This window comes from Myxocyprinus asiaticus, chromosome 8 (genome assembly GCF_019703515.2).
Source record: "Myxocyprinus asiaticus isolate MX2 ecotype Aquarium Trade chromosome 8, UBuf_Myxa_2, whole genome shotgun sequence".
Classification (NCBI taxonomy): Eukaryota; Metazoa; Chordata; class Actinopteri; order Cypriniformes; family Catostomidae; genus Myxocyprinus; species Myxocyprinus asiaticus.
In genome coordinates this window covers 5,047,680-5,072,544 of record NC_059351.1, presented here as the reverse complement: position 1 = coordinate 5,072,544, position 24,865 = coordinate 5,047,680, and the positions used below count along the sequence as shown (strand labels likewise).

At 42.2% G+C, this 24,865-nt stretch overlaps 1 protein-coding gene across 2 annotated transcripts in view; it reads right to left on the bottom strand.

Moving 5' to 3' along the window:
• Positions 1 to 24,865, bottom strand: part of LOC127445403 (bifunctional heparan sulfate N-deacetylase/N-sulfotransferase 4-like) — a 98,870-nt gene that overhangs the window by 45,517 nt on the left and 28,488 nt on the right. For both annotated transcript variants that reach the window (XM_051705454.1, XM_051705453.1), the window contains 3 exons: positions 16,548 to 16,635; positions 15,210 to 15,364; positions 2,250 to 2,435 (listed from right to left, as the gene is read on the bottom strand). In XM_051705454.1, the coding sequence (XP_051561414.1) occupies positions 2,250 to 2,435; positions 15,210 to 15,364; positions 16,548 to 16,635 (429 nt within the window). The remainder of the gene's footprint in view (positions 1 to 2,249; positions 2,436 to 15,209; positions 15,365 to 16,547; positions 16,636 to 24,865) is intronic.

Below are 24,865 nucleotides of genomic sequence, written 5' to 3'. Positions count from 1 at the left end.
TTAAAATCACAAAAATCACACATAATCAATCTGAAAATTAAAAATAAGGCCACTCTTTGACACATTTGTGTTTAGTTGTCGTGTAGTTGTCACTGAATTTCGAATTTAGTGAAAAGATAGTCACTAAATTTTCATTATCGATCATTGCTTTTATGATCGATCATTGCTGTCACTTACGAGTACTCGGGTACTCGAGTACTTCTGCCCATCCCTAATTTAAATACTTGCGCTGCACTGCTATTTTAGCACATACAGCACCTGATTAAACTGGATTGAGAATTAGACACAGGTTTTTGCATTGAAATACTGCATGCACACTGTTTAGTGAATGTACACCTTGTGCTAGCAGAAATGTGTGTTTGTGTGTGTGTGTGTGTGTAGTTAAGTGAAATCTCCACATAACCAAAGAGCCTTTAACCAGAAATGGGGAAAAGAGACAGCAAAAGGTCTTAGCAATAAATTGATTCAAAGCTGCGGTTGGGGACACCTAGTCAAAACCTGTGTGTGTCTGTGAGTTGGTATTTTTGGTTTACAAGTCTTTTATTTTAGGTTACACACTAGTAATTACAAGGGTATTACGCTATAAATGTGGCTTATGAGGACACCCCTACTGTCCCTGTAATTCAAACGGCTTTAAAAACATACTAAACAATGTATTTTTTTGAAAATGTAAAAATGTCAAAAGGTTTCTGTGAGGGTTAGGTTTAGGGTTACGGTTAGGGGATAGAATATATAGTTTGTACAGTATAAAAATAATTATGCCTATGGAGAGTCCTCGTAATGAGAGGAGTACCAACATGTGTGTGTGTGTGTGTGTGGAATAGACTTGAATGTGGTGAATGCACTATGGGGCATTTCGTCTAAAAGTCCTTGGGTGTTAACATTAATTCTTTTGGAGTGTGTGTGTGTGTGTGTGTGTTTCATTGATTTTGCTATACTAGCTGATGCTTGAATTTGAGCTGTTGCTCACAGGCAAGTCTCACTACATTTTTCAAGACCCTGCTAGTGTAGCAACCAGTGGCATACTGCAAATCTGTAGCCCCACCAGAGAGCACGAAATAAGGCCCTACCAACAATAAGTGATAACATGCATGAAGCAGAGTTGAAATAGTGAAACTCATGGAAACAGCTTTTTTTGTGTGTGTGTGTGTGTTGACAATCTTGCCCTCTCTTCTATGTTTTCTCTTTATTTTGGCTTTTTGTGCTCTGCTAAGATGTTTTCTTTTCATCCTTCTGTATATATGTCATTTATAGAGTTTAAATCTGGTGGTCTATAAACTTTGGCGTTGACAGTCACTGCACATCTTGTTTTCTGCTAGCTGTGCACATAAAAATCAAATATTTGAGCTATTGAGTGTGATTTATTGTTTCCAGCTATTTTGATTATAGTGGATATACATTTTATGGTGCATTAAAAAGTCTGAATAAACGCACAGCTATGCAAGCATGATTTGGTGTATTGTTGCGTTGAAATATGTCAGATTCATAATACTGTATATTTCATTCTTAGCACAAGGGGTGCTATAAAACCCTCTTCTTATATGGACAATTATCTCCTCTACGTAAACTATTATAACACCAATATGGTAATAAATATAAAAATCAGGTTAATAAATTAAAAAAAAAGATCACACAATGCTAGTAAACTGTGTTTACTTGGGACTGAAATCATCGGGCTATTCTTTGCTTTTTAAGTCAAAATGTAAGCAGGCATATTTATAACACTTGCACACATTAGATAAGTCGGTAGAGGTGTTTACAGCAGAGCGAATCATGGTAATGGGCAAAATTCTTGGTGTGCCGATCGATTTTTGCTTATATTTACTACCTTACCCAATTAAGGAAATCTGTTTACTTATTTTAAAGGTGTTTACATGACCTTACGCGTTATCAACTTATTAAGCATAATAAGCCGTAGTGCTTAGATGGTGTACGTAAATAGGCTCAGTATGCGCACTAAGTATTTTCAACAAGACTGCACTGTTTTGCATTGGTCAAGCATTCACATCTGCATTTGCGTACTTGTCTGAAGTATGTTTCAGGCCTAAAGTAGGCTCTAGATCTAACCAAAAGTGTAATGGCTCATAACCCTAAAGGGGCTATGGAGAGTTTGTCTCTCTGTTTCCCTCTTTTTCTGTATTTCTTAAAGCATTACATCCAGCTAAGCTGTTGCTAAAACATTGTGTACGGCAGTGCACATGTGAGCATGTGTGGCAGTTTAATGCTTTTATGTGTGTTGAGAGTCGCACCATGATGTCGTTATGGATGAATCCCTTGCGGTGGCGTGCGGGTTTGAGGTGTGGGTATTCTTCAGTACTGGTCACTTGTATTCCCCAGGCTTTCTTCCAAGCCTCATACAACTGAATATGGACTGGATACACACCAGAGTGATGAGGGGCCACCGCATAGCCCAGATCTACTGGAATACCATGGTCCTGTAATGAGAAACACACACACACACACACACACACATATATATTAAAATGTCATGTACAAAAATAACATTCTGCTTGCAGCTCCAGAGAGTTTGATTTAGTGGATACTGGACAAAGTGGATTGAGTATGTAACTCGTATTCATCCAAATTTATTTTTTGTGTAGACTGTTCATGATGTATACATGTTTGATGTGACATCCCTTATCTTTGTGACTTTGGATAACTTGTCTCTCCTTGTTATTCAGGTTTCTAGATTAAATAAAACTGAGTGTGTTTAACACGGGGGTGTTAAATATCTTTTGAGACTTTAAATGTGTAGAAAAGCTGAAAATTAGATGCATAAAGGCATTTGAACAAATGTCAATAGCAATCTTTTTCAAATAAACATTTCAATTAAAAAATCACATACCTAAGTGTATTAGAATCCCTCATTTAAAAACACGCATGCGCACATTTACTTGGCTTTCCAAAATGGGACATACTTTTATTCTTTTAAAATAAAACTAGTTACAAGCTTTATTTATGAATCATTTTTCCAAATTACGAAAAAGGGAGGTTTTGTAAGATTTAGCAAACTTCTGGGGACAAATTTGTCCCACATTAAACAAAGATTTTAAAATGTTTTATCTAGTTCTCTTTCACACACATTCACACTTATCAGTGAGTTATTCAGTGCTACCTCAGAGGTATTGATTTGAGACTTTATGAATTTAATGGAAAAATCCATTGTCATTTTTAAATTTCTCTAGGCTAACTAATTAAAATCTGATAGGTGAGATAATAGACATCTAAAGGGCAACTGAGTCAATAACTGTATTTTGAGATGTATTCTCAGATATGACTTCTATATCATGAGAATCCAGTAATCCATAAATTTCCCTCAAGAGAATGTGTGCGTATAGACACACGCACATGCACACCGAACCACCCACTTGTAAGCTCATCTGTTAGCTTAGCTTCAAAGCTTTCTGATTTAATCAAGCCCCCAAACCAATAAAGGCAAATCAAAGCTGTCTTCCCTAGATTATCAAACTTCTGCTCATAGCCCATTAAAATTCTCTGTCTGCACATCTCTCACAGAGTCTCTGCCCTCTGAGCTGACAGACACCATTTGGTAAACTCAGCGCCTAGAGTGAAGCGCATACTAACTGCTTGACCTTGGTTACTCATGCAGGACATTTCTCTAGAAAATGTTTTCAACTGTGCAGTTTGTTGATTGCCATCGAACAGATTGTAATGGTGGCTTTGACAGAGTTAAATGTAACTTGGTGGGGGGGGGACATACTTTAGCCAGCCTTGATAAACTTATGGCAGTAAACTGTCCAATAAGGAAAACGTTATAAGAAATTGCGACAAGTTTTCTTCAGTAGACGGTTTGTACATGTTGACGTTGAATCACTCACGTTATTGACATCTACAAGGGTCGGACTGTCATTCTTACAATTCAGTATTAACCATGTATTATGTTCCTAACAAAGTTACTGGTCAACAGATTGGTAAGTCGTTTTATTTACTTGCAAAATCCAATTTTTACTCACATCTGGCGCTTAGTGGGATTTAAATTTGGACCCTAACTACACACTCATTCCACACAAAGTTCACTGTACTATGAAGGCATCTTTCCAGATAAATTAAAAGAAAACAACTGAGGTAATAATTATATGGATGAATTATCAAATCAATAACATTACGAAACTATTGTTTTTTTTTTTCCAGCTTTGTGGAACTTGATTTTAGTCACATTTTAATGCAAACCACATTTGCATAAAAAAACGATTAGCTAAACTGCTCAAGATTTATCGCATGGCTCAAATGATTATTTAGCTGGCGGTCATGTTTCCAGACAGAGACTGTGCTTGTTTGTGATTTCCAGCAGGGGCACTTTACGGTCGGTAGTTTATCATTTACGCCACTGTTCACATCACATGGCTGCATAATGGCTGGTTTTCTAATATCCAAACTGCCAAGTTACAGTGATGCTACCACACACAACCTAACAGAATTAGCAAATCATAGAATCATAGCTAGTGAGTAAACCACCATCTACCTTGTTGTGCTTACTTATGGTAGCATCATGGTTGAACAGCTTTTCACTTGCATTAAATAACTGGAGAATACTGTATGTTTTATTGTCTTGGGAAGGAAGCACAGCTTTGCAGTTGATGCATACATTCTTTTGCTTTAGAAATATTTTGAAAATCATTTGTCATGCCTTGGTAGGCATGCCATTTAATTCCTCATTAAATGTATATACAGTTGTGCTCAAAATTTTGCATGTCCTTGGAGAATTGGTAATATATGTACCATTTTTAAAGAAAACATGAGTGAGCAGGCAAAACACATTTCATTTATTTCTTATGGAATTCATATTCAACTGTAGGCTATAACAGAATGGCACAATCATAAAACAAAACATAGCAACAAAGAAAAAAATGAAATGACCCCTGTTCAAAAGTCTGCATACCCTTAGTTCTTAATTCTGTGTATTGCCCCCTTTAGCATCAATGACAGCGTGCAGTCTTTTGTAATAGTTGTCTATGAGGCCACAAATTCTTGCAGGTGGTATAGCTGTCCATTCGTCTTGGCAAAATGCCTCCAGGTCATGCAAAGTCTTTGGTTGTCTTGCATGAACCGCACATTTGAGATCTCCCCAGAGTGGCTCGATGATATTAAGGTCAGGAGACTGTGATGGCCACTCCAGAACCTTCACCTTTTTCTGCTGTAACCACTGGAGGGTCAACTTGGCCTTGTGCTTAGGGTCATTGTCATGCTGGAAAGTCCAAGAGTGTCCCATGTGCGGCTATCGTGCAGAAGAATGCAAATTGTCTGCCAGTATTTTCTGATAACATGCTGCATTCATCTTGCCATCAATTTTCACAAAATTCCCATGCCTTTAGAGCTCACACACCCCCAAAACATCAGTGAGCCACCACCATGCTTCACAGTGGGGATGTTATTCTTTTCACTATAGGCCTTGTTGACCCCTCTCCAAACATAGCGCTTATGGTTGTGACCATAAAGCTCTATTTTGGTCTCGTCACTCCAAATTACAGTGTGCCAGAAGCTGTGAGGCGTGTCAAGGTGTTGTCGGGCATATTGTAACCAGGCTTTTTTGTGGCATTGGCGCAGTAAAGGCTTCTTTCTGGCAACTCGACCATGCAGCTAATTTTTGTTCAAGTATCGTCGTATTGTGCTCCTTGAAACAACCGCACCGTCTTTTTCCAGAGCAGCCTGTATTTCTCCTGAGGTTACCTGTGGGTTTTTCTTTGTATCCCGAACAATTTTTATGGCAGTTGTGGCTGAAATCTTTCTTGGTCTACCTGACATTGGCTTGGTATCAAGAGATCCCAGAATTTTCCACTTCTTAATGAGTGATTGAACAGTACTGATTGGCATTTTCAAGGCTTTGGATATCTTTTTATATCCTTTTCCATCTTTATAAAGTTCCATTACCTTGTTACGCAGGTCTTTTGACAGTTCTTTTCTGCTCCCCATGGCTCAGTATCCATGTGAGAGCTAACAAACTCATTGACTATTTATACACAGACACTAATTGCAATTTAAAAAGCCACAGGTGTGGGAAATTAACCTTTAATTGCCATTTAAACCTGTGTGTGTCACCTTGTGTGTCTGTAACAAGGACTTTAACTTTAAAGTGAGTCACTATCGACTTCTGTTGGATGTAAATCAGCAACCGTGACATTCTTTAAAATATCTCCTTTTGTGTTCCGTAGAAGAAATAAAGTCATATGGGTTTGGAAGGACATGAAAAAGGTTCTTGGGTATGTAAACTTTTGATCAGGGCCATTTGGGTGATTTCTGTTATCATTATGATTTAAAAAGGAGCCAAACAACTATGTGATAATAAATGGCTTCATATGATCACTACCCTTAAATAAAAGACAGTTTTTTTGCATGATCAGTCATATTTTCAAAATCAATGCCAAAATTTCACAATTTCTGCCAGGGTATGCAAACTTTTGAGCACAACTGTACCTTAGGACAGTGGTTTTTAATTGGTGGGTCACAATAATGTGTTTGTTCTGATAGGATTGCGGACAGCATGAAATAAATAATGCTAATTGCAAATAATAAAGTGCAACTTTCCAGATAGTATTGCATAATTAGGAGAGCAAAATAAATAGACTTTATTAACTTAAAAAAATAGAGGAAAATGCTTTCATATCTTTTGTTGTTTTTGTCAAAGGATTGGTGTCCAGTGAAATACTATAGTAATTTGCCGCAAATTCACTTGGTAGAAGCTAGACAAATTAGGAGAATGCCAACATGGACAAGTTGCATAACATAACCAAATCCTCTAAAACCATGAACAAAACAAGTTAAAAGAAAATACATTAAATACAGGTTCACTTGCATCAAGGATAAACATGGTTCTCTATCTGTCACTCACTCGATGTTGTGTCGATGTAGTGACACTAGGGGTCACTCTTGGGAGCCCCAAACACCTCTGCTTTTTTGAAAAAAGGCCAATGGGAATTGGCAAGTGGAATTTGCATGCCACTCCCCCGGACATACGGGCATAAAAGGAGCTGGTATGCAACCACTCATTCAGATTTTCTCTTCAGAGCTGAGAGGTTGTATTTAGTGCACTGAATTCAATTTCCCTCCAAAGATGCACCTCAAAACTGCTGGATTTATGGCGCATTTCAGCGGCTTCTCCCACTCTGCACCCGTGGAGTTCAGAGAACGCCCCTGGGCGCTTTGGCAGAGCGAAAAATGAGAGTATATTCTAAAAGAGTATATTTTCATTCACAAAAAGAGCGGCACACACGGAACATCTTTTTAAAGATGCCTTTCTGTTTGTGTTTTATTCCTGGTTGCAGTCGTTATCTCTCTGCTTCTGACGGCCACGATCGCTGTCTTACGTGTCTGGGCGCTCCTCATTGCGAGAACATGACCATGGCAACGTTGCGGTCGCGGCTTGCTTTCGTAAGAAAGCGGCTCCCCGCACTGGTCCTTCTACCTACGGGTTTGAGGCCACATCGGTTAGCACTGGGGGCGATTTGGGGACATCAATGGGACCACCTCCGCCGGGTATCCCCCCACGGACCTCCCATTCCCCAGCATGCCCGCTTGCCCTGGTCAGGCGCTCGGACGAGACCGCCGGCTCGTCTCAGGGCGAGTTCGACCTCTTGTTCGGAGCCCGGGAAGATGATGAGTTATCGAGCGCAGCATTGGAGAGTGGGCTTGTCCAGTCGGATGCAGAGGCTTCGACTGGGCTTCCTCCTTCGGGAATGGTCGCCCAGTCTCAGGCCGATGCGGAAATGACGGACATGCTTTCCCAGGCGGCCGTGAGCGTCGGGCTAGAGTGGAACCCTCCACTCTCCCCTGAACCCTCGGCTCGACGATTGGTTCCTGGGCTCGGGTCGACACCCATGGCAACGCCCCGCCCCCGTTCCTTTCTTTCCGGAAGTGCATGAGGAGCTGACAAGGTCATGGGAGGCACCTTTTACTGCCCGGTCCCGGTCTTTCAGCTCCCCTGCTCTCACTGCCCTTGATGGTGGAGCGGCCAGGGGGTATTCGGTGATCCCCAGGTGGATAAGGAGCTCATGGTGTACTTGTGTCCGCAGAGCGCCGCCACCTGGCGCGGGTGCCCGAGGCTCCCTGACGACCAGGGCCTATGGTGCTGCTGAACAAGCTGCCTCTGCCCTGCACACCATGGCTCTCCTGCAAGTACACCAAGCCAAGGCGCTAAAAGAGCTGCACGTGGGTAGTTCTGACCTGGGCTTGATGCAGGAACTGTGCTTGGTGACCGGCCTCGCTCTCCGAGCGACGAAGGTCACGGTGCGGTCTCCCGGGCAGGTGATGTCCACCCTGGTGGTCCAGGAGTGCCACCTTTGGCTCAACTTGTTTGAGATGTGAGAGGCTGACAAGGCATGGTTCCTTGACGCCCCCATCTCCCAGGTTGGCCTGTTCAGCGACATCGTCGAGGACTTTGCCCAGCAGTTCTCGGCGGTGAAGAAGCAGATGGAGGCCATACAACACATCACAGACGGAGGACAGCGGTTCCACTGAAACTTTTTCAGAGGCTGCTGGGGCATATGGCATCCTCAGTGGTGGCCACACCTCTCGGGTTGGTGCATATGAGACCGCTTCAGCACTGGCTTCAGACTCGAGTCCCAAGATTGGCATGGTGCCACGGGACACCTCGTGTGGACATCACGCCGATCTGTCACCGCCTCTTCAGTCCTTGGACCAACCTTGCATTTCTACGGGCAGGGGTTCCCCTAGAACAGGTATCCAGGCACGTCGTGATTACAACAGACACCTCCAAGATGGGCTGGGGCACCGTATGCAACTGTCACACAGCCGCTGGCCCCTGGACTGGCCCGCGGCTGCGTTGGCACGTCAACTGCCTAGAGTTGTTGGCAGTACTGCTCGCCATATGGAGGTTCCGGCTGTTGATCCAGGGCAAGCACGTGTTGGTCCGGATGGACAACACAGCAACGGTAGCATACATCAACCATCAAGGCGGTCTACGCTCCCGTTGCATGTCACAACTCACCCGCCATCTCCTCCTCTGGAGTTAGCAGCACTTAAGTTGCTACGAGCCACTCACATCTCGGGCAACCTCAACAACGCAGTGGACACGCTGTCACGTCAGGTTACCCTCAGGGGAGAGTGGAGACTCCACCCTCAGGTGGTCCAGCTGATTTGGAGTCGATTCAGTCAAGCACAGGTAGACTTGTTTGCTTCCCGGGAATCCTCCCACTGCCCACTTTGGTACGCCCTGACCGAGGCACCCCTCAGTATAGATGCGCTGGCACACAGCTGGCCCCCTGGACTACACAAATACGCGTTTCTCCCAGTGAGCCTACTTGCACAGACCCTGTGCACGGTCAGGGAGGACGAGGAGCAGATCGTCCTAGTAGCACCCTACTGGCCCACCCAGACGTGTTTCTCAGATCTCACGCTCCTCGCAACAGCCCCCCCCCGGCGAATTCCCCTGAGGAAGGACCTTCTTTCTCAGGGACGGGGCACCATCTGGCACCCATGACCAGACCTCTGGAATCTCCATGTCTGGCCCTTGGATGGGACGCGGAAGACATAAGTGGCCTACCACCCGTGGTGGTAGACACGATCACTCAGGCTATGGCTCCCTCTACGAGGTGCCTGTATGCCTTGAAGTGGCGTCTGTTCGCTAAGTGGTGTTCTTCCCGATGCAAAGATGCGCAGTCGGATCGGTGCTTTTCTTCCTGCAGGAGAGGCTGGGAGGGCAGCTGTCACCGTCTACCTTAAAGGTGTATGTAGCCGCTATTTCGGCTTATCACGATGCAGTGGATGGTAAGTACTTGGGGAAGCACGACTTGATCATCAGGTTCCTGAGAGGCACTAGGAGGTTGAATCCCTCCAGACTGTGCCTTGTCCCCTCATGGGACCTCTCTGTAGTCCTTCGGGGTCTACGGGGAGCTCCCTTTGAGCCCTTGGAGTCAGCTGAGCTTAAGGCACTCTCTTTGAAGACTGCCCTCCTGACTGCGCTCACTTCCATCAAGAGGGTAGGGGACCTGCAGGTGTTCTCTGTCAGCAAATCGTGCCTGGAGTTTGGTCCGGGTTACTCTCATTTGATCCTGAGACCCCGACCGGGCTATGTGCCAAGGTTCCCATGACCCCTTTTAGGGATCAGGCCATGAACCTGCAAGCACTGCCCCAGGAGGAGGCAGACCCAGCCTTGGCATTGCTGTGTCCGGTGCGAGCTTTACACATCTATTTGGATTGCACGCAGAGCTTTAGTAGCTCCGAGCAGCTCTTTGTCTGCTTTGGTGGACAGTGGAAAGGAAGCGCTGTCTCTAAACAGAGGATCGCCCACTGGGTCATTGACGCCATCGCAATGGCATATCAGGCTCAGGATGTGCCACCCCTGCGGGGTTACGAGCCCACTCTACCAGGAGTGTGGTGGCCTCCTGGGCCCTGGCCAGTGGCACCTCTTTTGCAGACATCTCCAGAGCTGCGGACTGGGCAGCACCCAACACCTTTGCGAGGTTCTATAATCTCCGGGTTGAGCCGGTCTCATCCCGTGTATTTGCAGGCACTAGCAGGTAAGTTCTGGGACAGCTGACCGGGTGTACCACTTGCGCATAGCACCTTTCCCCTCCCTTGAGGTGAAGACGTGTGCTCTTGACTCCCAGTCGTGTTCACAGATTGTGATCCCTGGATGACTTTCCTCCTTAGCCCTCTGGCAGTTGAGTTTGCGGAGAAACTTGCTGCTGGCCCACTACGTGCGCTAATGAGGCCCTGTACTGAGGTATGTGCTCCACATGTGCTGGTTCCCCGAAGGCAACCCCATGTGATATCTTCCGCAAAATCGTTTCCCTGTCGGTAAACTGCATCTTCCTTGGGCAGAGGCCCCTCTGCCCCCGGTCACCATGCTTTGTAGAAACTCCTCCCCCTTCGGGTAGGACCTACCATGGGACCTCTCCACAGGACATACTTCTCGGTAAGACAAAGACAAGACTCGGTAAGACCATGTGACGTATTCCACTCAAAATACCCCCCCCCCTCTTTTTGGGCGGGGTGTAGTCTCCACGGTGTCTTCCCATTGGGGGGGACACCCCCCGACGTAGACACTTATGGCTCCCAATCGGTTAACAAATTCCACTCTTTTTGGGGAGAAAAAAGAGGAAAAGAGGCCTCGGCTGGGCTAGCCTGTCCATATTGTTGGGCAGTCGACTTGTTCCTGAAGGACCGTTCGATGCTTATAAGAGTGTTGGGGGAGGTTACGTGATGGACTGGTGCGCTGGCTACGAGGCACACAGCGGTCTGCCCGTCACGCACCGCCAGTTCACATAACATAGTTCAGATAGTTGTGGCGTTTTGTATAGGGACCCCTAGTGTCACTACATCAACACAATGTCGAGTGAGTGACAGATAGGGAACATCATGGTTACTTTCGTAACCTCCGTTCCCTGATGGAGGGAACGAGACATTGTGTCCCTCTTGCCACAACGCTGAACTTCCCGCTGAAATGGCTGGGACCTGGTCTTTGGGGCTCCCAAGAGAGACCCCTAGTCTCACTACATTGACACAACGTCTCGTTCCCTCCATCAGGGAATGGAGGTTACGAAAGTAACCATGACATTTTGTTCCAACAGCATTTTTGTGCAGTAAATTATTGCTGAGAGCGCGAAACCATTGAAATTCAAGAGATATTTAGAAATCAAAATTGTCAATTTTCCTATTCAGCCTATGCTATGGTAATAATCATGCATATTGTTGGACCTGTGAAGTTCATGGTAATTTAAATACATTTCAATGTTTTATTTGAAGAACATTTTTGTTTACTTTTGTACAATATAATACATAAACGATTTTGGTACCGTGTTGGGTCACCACTTGATATACAATATCAAATGTAGGTCCTTAAGCAAAACCAGTTAAGAACCAGTATATACAGTATATATTTGGGCATTTTTGATACAGGGACAGTGAGACAAAAAAGTAATATGGAGCTGGATTTTGGATCAATGAGATTTCAGTGTGGGCGGGGGTACCAGCACAACACTGCAGAAATAGAAACCTTGAAAAAAAAGGGTGGAAGGGTTCGGGAAATGGCATGAGCTCGGTCAACTGCATAAGCATGAATTTATGTGTGTCACACTGTAATACATGAAGGGTAAATATATGTGTCAGAGTATAAAGACCCCAGCATACTTCATATGAAATCAAAGAACGAATATGTGTTACGTATTTAGAACAAAATCTGGCCGAAACGAAGGTGTATTAGAGTTTGTTTTGGTGGTTTGTAACACCTCGCCAGCATGAACTTTCAGGAAAACTTAGTACCAGCTGCTAAACACCTTCTTACTACCATTGGTCCACTTCATCGATGGAACTCAGTCAACATGACCACACCGGCATGCATAAATATTAGTAAGTTGGTGCAAACTTGGTGCAAAGAATGTATACATAACAAATTACATATTGTCTACTGAATATATCTTACTTTAAATGTTAATTAACAGAGGTTCGGGAGGAGCATGTTAAGTTTAATCTGACAAATCACGGCCCGTGAGTAAGAGTATATAAGCCGCTGCTTACCTGCTTCCTGTGACAATTCTCCTGTCATGACAGTCTTTCCGGCACTGGCCCCACCCATCCACAACAGAACCATGCGTCATCCTATTACTCCGCTTGAAGCATTCGACCTCCTCATCAGATAAGCCATTTTTATCACAATCATTACATTATTCAACGGAAGCTGCCACAGCAGCTTACTATTTTCAGACATCATAATATGGCAGCTGCCACTTTAACGCATTAGGTTGTTTTTCTACTCTGCCTTTCTTCCTTTCCAACCATTATTCGCTGAAGAAGATCCATTGCGTCGAGGCTGCCTCCACAAGACCGGCCACTGCTTCACCGTATACCAATTCTACCGTTTCATAAGGCCGTGCTTAGGTCATTTCATCATAACTGTTCCCATTCATTCCCACGTACCTGATTGTTTTATTCCTGTTCTAGTGCACAGGTGGTTCCTCTTGGCTTAATCACGGCGCTTCAGCTGTTTCCCCTCTCACACTCTCGCAACTCCTGAGAAAACTCCTCATGTACCGGAGCTTGAGGAACCCAGTGTGAAAGATGGAGGAGCTGAACACGGAGCGCCAGCTGAAGGCTGGGCTCTGATTCTCCAGGGATTGAGTGGAGTACTTCATCCTCACAAAACTATCACCATGTGATGCATTACCTATGCAAACATATATTGTATGGCAGGTGGCAGTCATACTCCTAAGGAGTGAATGGCCACAAGTGAATCCTTCAATAATGATCGCAAGTCCATTTCTCCTGCATTTCAGTATGCAGCGCAGAGCCAAAAGCTCTTTATTTCTCAGATCATTTTATGCTGTTTTTTCACACTGTTTAGTAAGATGTATTTCCCAGCACATTTCTCCTGCATTTCAGTATGCAGTGCAGAGATGCAACTCTCTTTATTCCTTGGTAATTTATGTTTTTGGTCACATTATTGTATATATATATATATATATTCTGTATTTAAACCAGGGTCCTCTCATTTGAACTGCAGTAAAAGCCCTCCCGTTCGAATGCGGAGTTGAGCCCACCCAAGTACACACGTATAGTGGGCTCCCCCTTTCGAAGCACTGAGTGGGCTTTTCCATTCAGGTGCAGAGTGGACCTGCAGTCGGATGCATGCTGGGATTACCCGTTCGAATGCCGCTAGCTAAACCACTCTCTCTTTAGAGCAGTCTCCCGTTTGAATCGCAGTGTAAGCCCTCCCTTCCGAACGCAGCGTGAGCCAACCCTCATTCTCACCTTTCCTGTTCGATTGCATGCTGGGCTTACCCGTTCGAATGCCACGAGCTAAACCTCTCACTCTTTAGAGCAGTTTCCTGTTCGAATCGCAGTGTGAGCCCTCCCTTTCAAATACATTGTGAGCCCTCCCTTTCGAATACAGCATGAACCAACTCTCGCTTTCACCTTCCCCACTTGATTGCATGCTGGGTTTACCTGTTTGAATGCCATGAGCTAAACCTCTCTCTATTTAGAGCAGTCTCCTGTTCGAATTGCAGTGTGAGCCCTCCCTTTTGAAAGCAGCGTGAGCCAACTCTTGTTCTCACCTTCCCCATTCAATTGCTTGCTGGGCTTACCCGTTCGAATGCCGTGAGCTAAACCTCTCTCTCTTTAGAGCAGTCTCCCATTCAAATTGCAGTACGAGCCCTCCCTTTCGAATGCAGCGCGAGCCAACTCTCGTTTTCACCTTCCCCATTCGAATGCCATGGGCCCATCCACTTCTATGATGAGTAGTGGTCCCCCGTTCAAATCGCAGTGTAGCCCCTCTCGACCAGCCCTCATACAAGAACGCACCTTCAAACAAATGTGTAAAGCGCTCCCTCTATATAGCTTTTTGGGGGGGGGAAGAACACATTTTCAGAAGTATCCGCTAAGCCAATTTACCATTTAGAACTGTCACCAGCTTGCAGTCCTAAATATTTCCTGCCATTGTCATGGTACTGATTTTCCACCTCAATGCCTTTTTGGGGGTAATCAGGACACGAGTCGAGTCTCGAGCTCTGAGCCCTCCAGTATACGGACAGCAAGCCAAATAAGTTTACCTCTTCTATACAAGATTACATTAACATAGGAACTACTGAAATCATAATCGAATGGTTAAAACATAGAATGAGAAATTACATAATTGATAACACATTTTAATGTCATGTTAGTTAAGGTTTTACATATAGTCTTGTGCATCCTCTTTTAAATGCTCGTCTAAACGCCTCCCACAGCGGCTGGGCCATTGTCTGAATGTTTGCAAACAATATAGTTGCTCAGCTGCTTCTCACTTATTTATGCTCTAAGCGAATCATGAAGAAGACCTTCTCCATGAGTATGCCGGGGCCTTTACAGTATGCTGCAAAGGTGCCTTTTGAGTGTGTGTGTGTACTTGTGATACGAGTGTGTTCCTTCAAAGATAGAAAAAAAGGGGGAATAAATGCAGGAGTGTTAGAGAGATAACTAAATGAGAGCACACACACACACATACACACACTTTGTGTCTAGGTTTCAACGATCCTGTAAAAATCCTAAGAGGTGCTTCTCTATTTGAGGATCAACTGAAGTCTCAAAGCACATGTAAAACGAGTATAATTAGTCTTCATTTTCTCACTGTAAATGACACATTGGTTGTTGGGGTAATGGTTCCTTAAGTGAATGAGTGTTTCACTGCATAGGATGATACCTGGATGATGCTTTTGCTCAGTGCTTGTGTGCGAGTGGATGAAGGGTGTAGTTTTTCTTACCAAAGCAAAGTCTTTGTTTAGGATCATTTGTTCCATGAGAGAGGATTCATTATGGAAGAGATGAGGCTGCATGTGACTCCACATATGAGGAAACCACCAGAATTCATCGACATATTTCAACAACAGATCATCTCCATCATCTTCCTCCTGCGTACCTACACACACACAGATGCACACAAAAGTACAAATAATAGCTCATTAGAATATAAATATTGTACGATATTGTCAATATGAACATCAAATGTCTCACATCTTGTCCTAGCCAGGCACAATGCAACAAGTTTCCAGGAACAAGCAATTTGCCTGTTCACACTTTGAATACAAAACTGGTGTGCCAACCAGAATGTATTTGAGGTTTTAAAACCCCATGAATTCGGCTTAATAACTGGGTTGACATATTTGCTATTGAAACAGAAGTTTGGGCTGGATATTTTGAAGGGATTATCCTTTTTTAAAAAACAGCCATTAGTCTAATTATGTCACAGGCATGCACCTACTTGCTAGTCAGTTGCAGGTTGTATTAGGGGGAGGGGTATTCTCATTCAAGAGAGCATTTGATTGGACAAAAATCTGTGTATAGTGCAGGATGAAATGTGAATTTCTGCACGTAGATGGCTTCCTAGTTACACACATACACTAAAAGTCACAAAACTCAAATCAATTTTGATTTCAATTTTGAGTCTTTAATATACAGTTATGTGGAGCAGGATTTTAGACCAATGAGATTTCAGTGTTGGCAAGGCTACCAAGCCATCGACCAAATCGCTCGTTGCTTGTAATGGTCATGGCATTTTATTTTTATTCTATTTTTAATTGTCTCTGTCTTATTGTTGTATTGTTTGTACACTGGAAGGTTCTGTCACCAAGACAAATTCCTTGTATGTGTAAGCATAATTGGCAATAAAGCTCATTCTGATTCTGATGGTTGTGGTTAGTTAGGACAAAAACTCAGATTTACATGAAATGTGTAACTTTAATTATATGTTACTTGTCAGATTCGTGGGTGATTCTAGGTCAAAATAAGCTACATTTTGCTAAATTAATCAGTGAAATTACAGTAATATAAACTTAAATAATTGAATCAACACAAACACAGCTACATACATGAGCACTTCAAAAATAGAAAATATAAACTCTAATATGATGAACTCAAAGAAACTTCAGTGTTGCTATGGAAGAGTTCTGTTGCTATGCCAATCAGAATATTACAGATCGTCTGTTGGCAGGCATTTTTATAAAGATGTTATTTTTGTAAAGATGCAAACATATGAGTTTTTCCCTTTAGATTTTCTCTGTCATGCACACATGTGGACAACAAAACACATAGTACACAATTACCTGTGTGGAAGAATTTCCCAGAAAAGCCCAGGTTGAAGGTAAAGTTTGAGATGTATGACCTCAACATGGTCTGTGTTTCCAGAAGAGCCTTTAAGATAAAAATATCATACATGTTATAATCTGAAGATTACACTGTAAAGATGAATGTTAATTCAGTCATTATCAGACAATGTGCTTATAAATGTCAGGTCTATTTATCCAACATCACTCAATCAACCATAATACGCACCACAATACTGAACCATTATGAATAAAAGGAATAGCTCACCCCAAAATACAAATTCAGTCATAATTTACTCAACCTCATGTCATTCCAAACTTGTATAATTTTCTTTCTTTCGTAGAAAACAAAACAAAAGAAGTTTAGCAGAATGTTGGTGGAAGTGAATGGAGGCCAGGGGCTATCAAGCTCTAAATATGTCTAAAAGTATCATAAAATTAGTCTATGCAACTTATGCACTATATTCCAAGTCTTCTGAAGCCACACTATCCGTTGAAATACAGAAATGTAACTTGTAATTCTCTAATAACCTTCTCCTCCACTGCAGCTCTCATATCTCATTCATGTTCATGTATATTCAAATACGTTATGTCGTGTCAGATTTTATGTCAATGATGCCAAATGTCATTGGTTTTTATGTTTAACATAACCACTCATGATGTGCCAAATTTGAATATGTGCATATTCAAATTAAATGAATTAAATTTCAGAGCTACAATGGAGGGGATGATTTTCAGTGAATAAGGACTTAAACCTTGATCTGTTCCTCACACAAAGCTATTGTATTGCTTAAGAAGACTTGGACTATAGTGTCTGAGTCATGGACTACTGTTGTGATAATTTTATGGTCTTTTTTATCATTTTTGCAGCTTGAAAGCCCCTGGTCACCATTCACTTTCACCGTATGGAAAAGAATAGCATTCTGCCTAAATCTACTATTGGTGTTTAACTGAAGAAAAAAGTAAAACAGGTTTGGAACAACATGAGGTTGAGAAAACTATAACTGAATTACACATTTTTGGATGAATTATCACTTTAATCTTTTGCGATGGCATGTGAGCCTGGTTCATGTGTTTAAGTGTGTGCATGGCCCGTGCGTGTGTGTGTGTGTGTGTGTAAGGATGTGATCGATCTTTGCTAGATGAGTAATGGCATTTGGGTTTGGCAGGTGCCTCATTGCAGCAGTTCCAATAAAACAGTCTCATATATTTCTAGCCTAAGACACCATGCAAATACAATCAATATCTGTCTGACAACTGACAGTGAGTGTGAGTGTGTGTGTCACTGTTTTGTAGGATATATGGTAATATCGCAGAAGGCAGGAAGGGGCGTGTTGGCTGACTTAGACGGTGTCATCAAGTCATTACTCAAAGAGCTCAGGAAGATATGCTGAAACACACTCAAGCAAACACACACACACACACACACACATATGGACGGGACCCGGGAGATGGGTGTAATATATTTGATTTTATCCTCCGGTGAGAGTGTGGCAGTTATCCCTGATGACATTTTCTTAATTAATTCCATTTACATTCAACTAAACAACACCAACAAAATCAACACAGGTACTCACATCCTGGTAATCAAATCAGCCCACCCGCATGACTGTGCAGCAGTGTATGCACGTTTTACATCTTAACTTAATAATGTGGCATTTTGATTGAGCACTCATTAATTTAAAATGATCTGGCCCCAGAAGCCGTTGTTGTCGAATTCAGTGTTCATGTTGTAATGTGTGATATTCCTAAAACTGTGAATATTGAGCAGGTGTGCTATGTGTCTTGTGGGAGGTGTGACCTGATACTTTGAAAGATCAGACAGACAGGCGTGCAGGAAGGAAAGGCAAAGTAAAGGTATAGAGACCAGGGCTAGTTGTCACATGTGAAAACTGTCACAAGTAGTGTTGGGTAAATTACTCAAAGAAAGTAATCCACAACAAATTACTAAATTCTTCTCTAAAAATTGTAATTAGATTATTTTACTGATTACTCTATTGAAAAAGTAATCACATCATTAATTACTTTTTAAGTTACTTTTTAAAACACTTTTCAGCTCAACAAATTCAAATTCACGCACAGTATGCTTCATACAAATTTCGTCATCAGCACAGTCTGACCGTGCTCAGCCCAGATTTGAGTATACTTTGAAAGGCAACGTGTTCTACCAGGCGTGATCCAATTCAGAACGCACAAAATCTAAGTATACCCGGGTCTTTACTATGACTCGTTAGTGACTCGTCATCTTCCACAGAAACACAAACAGACGTGCATATGAACAACTGAATGTTTTCAATGTATTCTACATAAATAATATTATTTTAGAATTATGTGTAACCCTAGTAATGTACTACAAATGTTTACATGCACTTAAGAAAATGGTTTATTCCAGGGTTTTTGCAGAAAGAGGCTTTCTAAAATGTTATGTAAATGAGAACCCTGATTTCCTTATGCCGTTTAAGGGATACACACCTAGGTTTCTCTCGGAGAACGCGGATTATTGTGGTCATATAAACGCATAAACAGCATTCTGATGGGTGTTTGAAAAGTGCGTGTGCGTGGAACAGACCGGGACAGCAAATGTCATAGTATGGAGCCCAACAACAAGTCAACAAAACGGAAAGAATTCAACATTTCTGGGAGTCCAGTGAGAAAGTCACATATACTACACCCATTTATACACACCAGTGTAAAATATCGATTGTCCCTAAAGTCTGTGTATATGTGCTGGTACATTGGGGGAATCCCAGAGTTTTACGTAAGAGGAAATCCCCACTATTGCAGCGCAATTCAGCAGCAGGTTGTAATAAAAAGTGAAGGAAACAAACACAGCAACAACTCTGGAATGTCTGGAAATAAAGCTAAGCAACAGAGAATAAAATAGCAAAGTCTTCCTCGGATCCCATGTTTGTCATTTACACAAGTGTCGCCGGAAAATTACGTTGCTGTGTAGAGCTGGGTATTGATACAGATTTCCTGATTCCAATTCACAAGCTCTCGATTCGATTCTGAATTCTATTCGAGATCGATTCATATGGGTTTATTTCAGTTATAATGTCCCTTTTGCTGACATATAAAAGAAATCTCCCAGCTTATGCTGTTAATTATACAGGGGACCTTTAACTAGGTACATTAGGAAAATATAAAATGTCATACATTATTTTTGTTACATATTTATTGTTAAATTGCATAATTTGTACTATTTACAAGTATTTACATTGATTTGTTGAACAAGTGCTAAAACCTGTACTGTTTCTTTAACAAAAAACAGCATTTCTGTAAACAGCGCCTTTAAATAAGCACGTTACCTAGAGAGGACTCAGATGGCTTTACCTCATCTGTGTGATGCATGATTAGATTTAAATGTTTTTTTGTGGTTGTTTTTGATCAACAACTGATTGTAAAGAACATAAAGGGTATTAAAAGAGACCATATTCGATGACAAATGGGTTGCGTGAACAACCTTTACACTCAACACGCAGTGAAAGGATCTTGCTGCTGAATACTTCACGACTAAACTACACAATTACTGGTGAATTCTATCCTCCAAACTAAATTGTCAATATAATCACTTTTTTTAATAACTTTTTGGAAAAATAAGTGAACACAATAAAACAACCCTAGGATACATTTAGGCAAGTGTAAACTACTTTATATTATGAACGTAGATTTTGACTGAAATGTCGAACTGTGTTCTTAGGACTAGTGGTCGACCGATATGTTTTTTTAATGGCCGATGCTGATATCCAGAGAGCAGGGTGGCCGATATTTCACACAATTTAATATAGTAAACAACAAACATAAAATTGCTGATAAAAATAATAATAATAAAACCTTATTTAGCACTATATTTACTAAATTTCACACAAAACAAAAAATTATATTATATTTTAAATGGTAGATAGCAGTTTCTTCATATTTCTGTTTAGTCATCAAATTTTAGTAATTTATTTGCGCATGAAGAAATTGTTAATATATTAGGAAGAAGGAAATAACAGTACACACAGTAGTCCAGCAACCATGATGGCATGTCCACATTACCTATCGCATTTACTCAAAATATATTGAATCAAACCAATTGTACATACAGAGCACACGTGACACGCATTTACCTTGGGCTGCATCAGAAAACGTAAGCAGCTGACTTGCTACCTTGCTGCCTAATCAGTTAATGGCTTAACTGACATCTGTTTTGAATGAATGGAACTCTTAAGGAAACTAGTATTTGCCTTTTATCATTAGAAACATTACAGGGAACTGTTGAGGAGAGGCTTTAGAGGTAAATAAATAAGTGTTCCTCAGGATTTTGGATCTGCTGAAGTTGTGTGAGGTTGGTTTATTACATCTGTTTAAACAAGATATGTGCATATTTGCAGACAGTATATGATATTACTTTTAATGATATTTGCCTTTTTATCATTAGACAAGACAGTTAAGTTACAGGGAACTGTTGAGGAGAGAGAGGGAGAATGAAACAGGCGAGCAATTTAACATTATGAGCTCAAGCGAGTCTGCTGCGGCTCTGATATGCGGACCGTTTAAATGACACTGTGTTGCACACCAGTCTATTATTGTAGTAACATGATTGCACGTAAAAACAAAACGGACCGTGACTGGTGATTTACATGTCTCAGATGCTTCACATGCAAGCAGGTGATTTTTGGAGCCCTCAAGAAAAAAACCATCCAAACGGGAAAATGTATTGTCCGATGCCGATAATTAAAAAAGTCAGACTATCAGCCTCGCGATATATCAGTCGACCACTACTTAGGACAAGGGAAATTTAATAAATGTTCCATAAATGGCACGTTTTCACATTTCTATTGGGGCAAGCTGTCACGTCTTGTTATTTTATATAATTGTGACGAGGGTGTGGCCGTGCCGTGATTTTTTATTTTATTTTTGTATTACCTTTTACATTTTTGCTGTTTCGTGACTTTTGTATTTCAAATTGTTTTACAGTGTTAAATTTAGCTAAATAGGCTATATTATGCTATTTAATGGCAGAGTTCCCATTGTGACATTTTAGTTCATATAGGGTCACTGTGTTCATAAATGAATGTATGTTTTCCTGGGTTTAAATGTCCAATAGCGTTTTATAGTCAAGACCTCAAAGTTTGTAGGTCTATACAGAAATTGAGTTTCAGATATAAAACTACCCCGAGAAATGTTCACTGGAGTAAAAGGTGTGACAACTAGCCCCGGTCTCCCATATATAAGATGTATATATAAAGGGACATGTATAAGAGACAACAGTGAAATGTAGATGTGTTGTTTTCTGTTTCAAGAGAGGAGAGAGTGAAAGTAATAGAAAAAGAACACATTTGAAATTGATGTGGGAATCTGGGATGTTGGGAATCTGACATCATAAGATAACACCAAGGAGAGATGGGAGGGGAATGACATATGAGAAGAGAGAGAACCTGAAATGGATGACAGAACGAAAGAGAGAGAAAGCGAGCGAGAGAGAGAAAGCTATTCTAGGATATTTTTACTGACACAAAGTTTCCTATTTGTGCACACACAAGCGCAGACACATGCATAAATCACAAAACTCTTGCAAAACACAAATCAAATATAGCAACGCAAATCACAAACATGTCAGAAAAGTTGGACTGAAAACTTTACCAGCTCAATTTTACAGTCTGGACTTCTATCCCCTGTCAGGGGTCTCTTGATTAAAATGCAACAAACTGAGCTAAATTAATAATTTAACTGTTAGGTTTTAAACAGCTCTGTCTTAAATCGATTCCTTACATTTACTGAGCACACTTCAAAAGACTGCACATGAATAATTAAAGCATTAATAAACCAAGAAGCTGCTTCATAATGCCGCATCATTTTTCTAATGCTTCCCATCAGCTTTGAGATTCACTGTAGGCTGTCTTTAGAGATTTTTTTTTTTTTTTTTTTTTACTTTTAAGAAAACAATGAATATTCTGGAAGAAAGATCAGTGTATTATTGTCAATTGTAAATCTGTTAGTTCCGGTGTCTTCACAGAATTTCGTATAAGCATCTGTGAGTTGTTTGGCAAAACGCAATGTTTGATCTTGCTTTGGCTTCTTTTAGAACTTTTTTCAATGGCAGAGCAAAGAAAAAATAAAAATAAAAAATGACTGGCCAGATTGTGTCTTAAATGCAAGTTACTCAATATTAACTTGTTTATAACTGCTATAAGCAATATCATACTGGCAATTGTGCTGTTGCATTGAATATCAGTATGGCTAAATCATAGCTGTGCTGATATTCAGTACAACAGCATTCAGTTGACTTTGGGATAGTTTATTTTTTACTTTGGGCCTGTGAATAACACCCTAGGAATATCATAGTAACCACCCAAAACACCCTGACGCTGCATAAATACAGTTTAAATGTCACACACTCATCAGTCTCCCTATCTTTAGCCATCATCCACTCCTACTCACTCTCACTCTAATCAGCCACACCTGTTCCCAATCACCTCATCATCAAGAACTCTCTATAAACTCCCCTCATTCACTCAGTCAGGATCGAGTCTCATCTCAGATCACCATCCTTTATCACACTACTAATATCCCTATATGTTAGTAGCTGTTCTTCTTCTTCTTTTTTGTGTTTGCCGTTGGATATTCTTCTTCTTTGTTTTGCCTTATATAGTGCTCAGTGTTTTTTTCTGTAGTTCTTGTATATAGTCTTGTTTTGTTATTAAATTGCACTTGGATTCAGTCCAACTCCTGTCTTCATCCTCCTTCCATCCAGAGTGTGACAATAAACAAGTCATAGGTTTTTCAACTCTTAAACGGGTCAAAAATGACACAAACATCACAGGAGGGTTAAAAATGTGGCCCTCACTGACCTGATGAAATCAAGTTATGATTATACTTTTGGGTTAAAACGTCATGGTTACTTGTGTAACCTCCTTTCCCTGATGGAGGGAACGACACGTTGTGTCGATGTAGTGACACTAGGGGTCACTCTTGGGAGCCCGAGACACCTCTGGTCTTTGATAAAAGGCCAATGAAAATTGGCGAGTGGTATTTGCCTGCTGGAGCTGGTATGCAACCACTCATTCAGGTTTTATGCTGAGGAGCCAAGACAAGGTCCCGGGTATTTCAGCGGGTAGTTCAGCGCTGTGGCGGGAGGGACACAACGTCTCGTTCCCTCCATCAGGGAACGGAGGTTACACAAGTAACCATGACGTTCCCTATCTGTCACTCACTCAACGTTGTGTCAATGTAGTGACACTAGGGGTCCATATACAAAACGCCGCAACTGGCTGAACTGTGTTATGTGAACTGGCAGTGTGTGATGGGCAGACAACAGTGTGCCTCGTAGCCAGCGCACCAGGCCAACCCGTAACCTCCCCCAACATAGTTATGAGTGTCGAGTGGCCCTTTGGGGACAAGTCGACTACCCAAAGGATAAAGACAGGCTAGCCCAGTCATGGTCTCTTTTCCCTTTCTTTTTTTCCACTCCCTAAAACTTGGGAAGAGGGGCCTCTGCCCAAGGAAGATGCAGTTTGCCAACAGGAAAACGAATTTATGGAAGATATACATCGCATGGGGTTACCTACAGGGAACCGCCACATGCAGAGCACCTACCCGAGAACAGGACTTTTAGTTAGCATGTGTACTGGGCCGGCAGCGAGTCTCTCCGAAAACTCGACTGCCACAGGGCTCGGAGGAAGTCAACCAGGCAACATAGTTTGTGAACACTACTGGGAGTTAATGGCGCATGTCTTCAGCTCAGAGGAGGTGAAAGGCACTATGTGCAAGTGATACACCCAACCGGCTATCCCAGGCTTATCCACTTATATTGCATGCCACTACCTGGGACGAAACCGGTTCCAGCCGGAGGTTGTAGAACCTCGCAAAGGTGTTGGGTGTTGCCCAGCCCGCTGCTCTGCAAATGTCTGTTAGAGAGGCACCCCTGGCCAGATCCCAGGAGGCCGCTACACCCCTGGTAGAATGGGCTCATAGCCCTACCGGGGGCGACACGTCCTGGGCGTGATATGTCATAGCTATGGCGTCAATGATCCAGTGGGCGATCCTCTGCTTGGAGACAGTGCTTCTTTTCCGCTGTGCACCAAAGCAGACAAAGAGCTGCTCAGAGATCCTAAAGCTCTGCGTGCGATCCAAATAGATGCGTAAAGTGTGCACCGGACACAGCAACGACAGGGCTGGGTCTGCCTCCTCCTGGGCAGTGCTCACAGGTTCACCACCTGGTCCCTAAAAGGGGTTGTGGGAACCTTGGGCACATAGCCCGGTCAGGGTCTCAAGATCACGTGAGAGTAGTCCGGACCGAACTCCAGGCACATTTCGCTGACAAAGAATGCTTG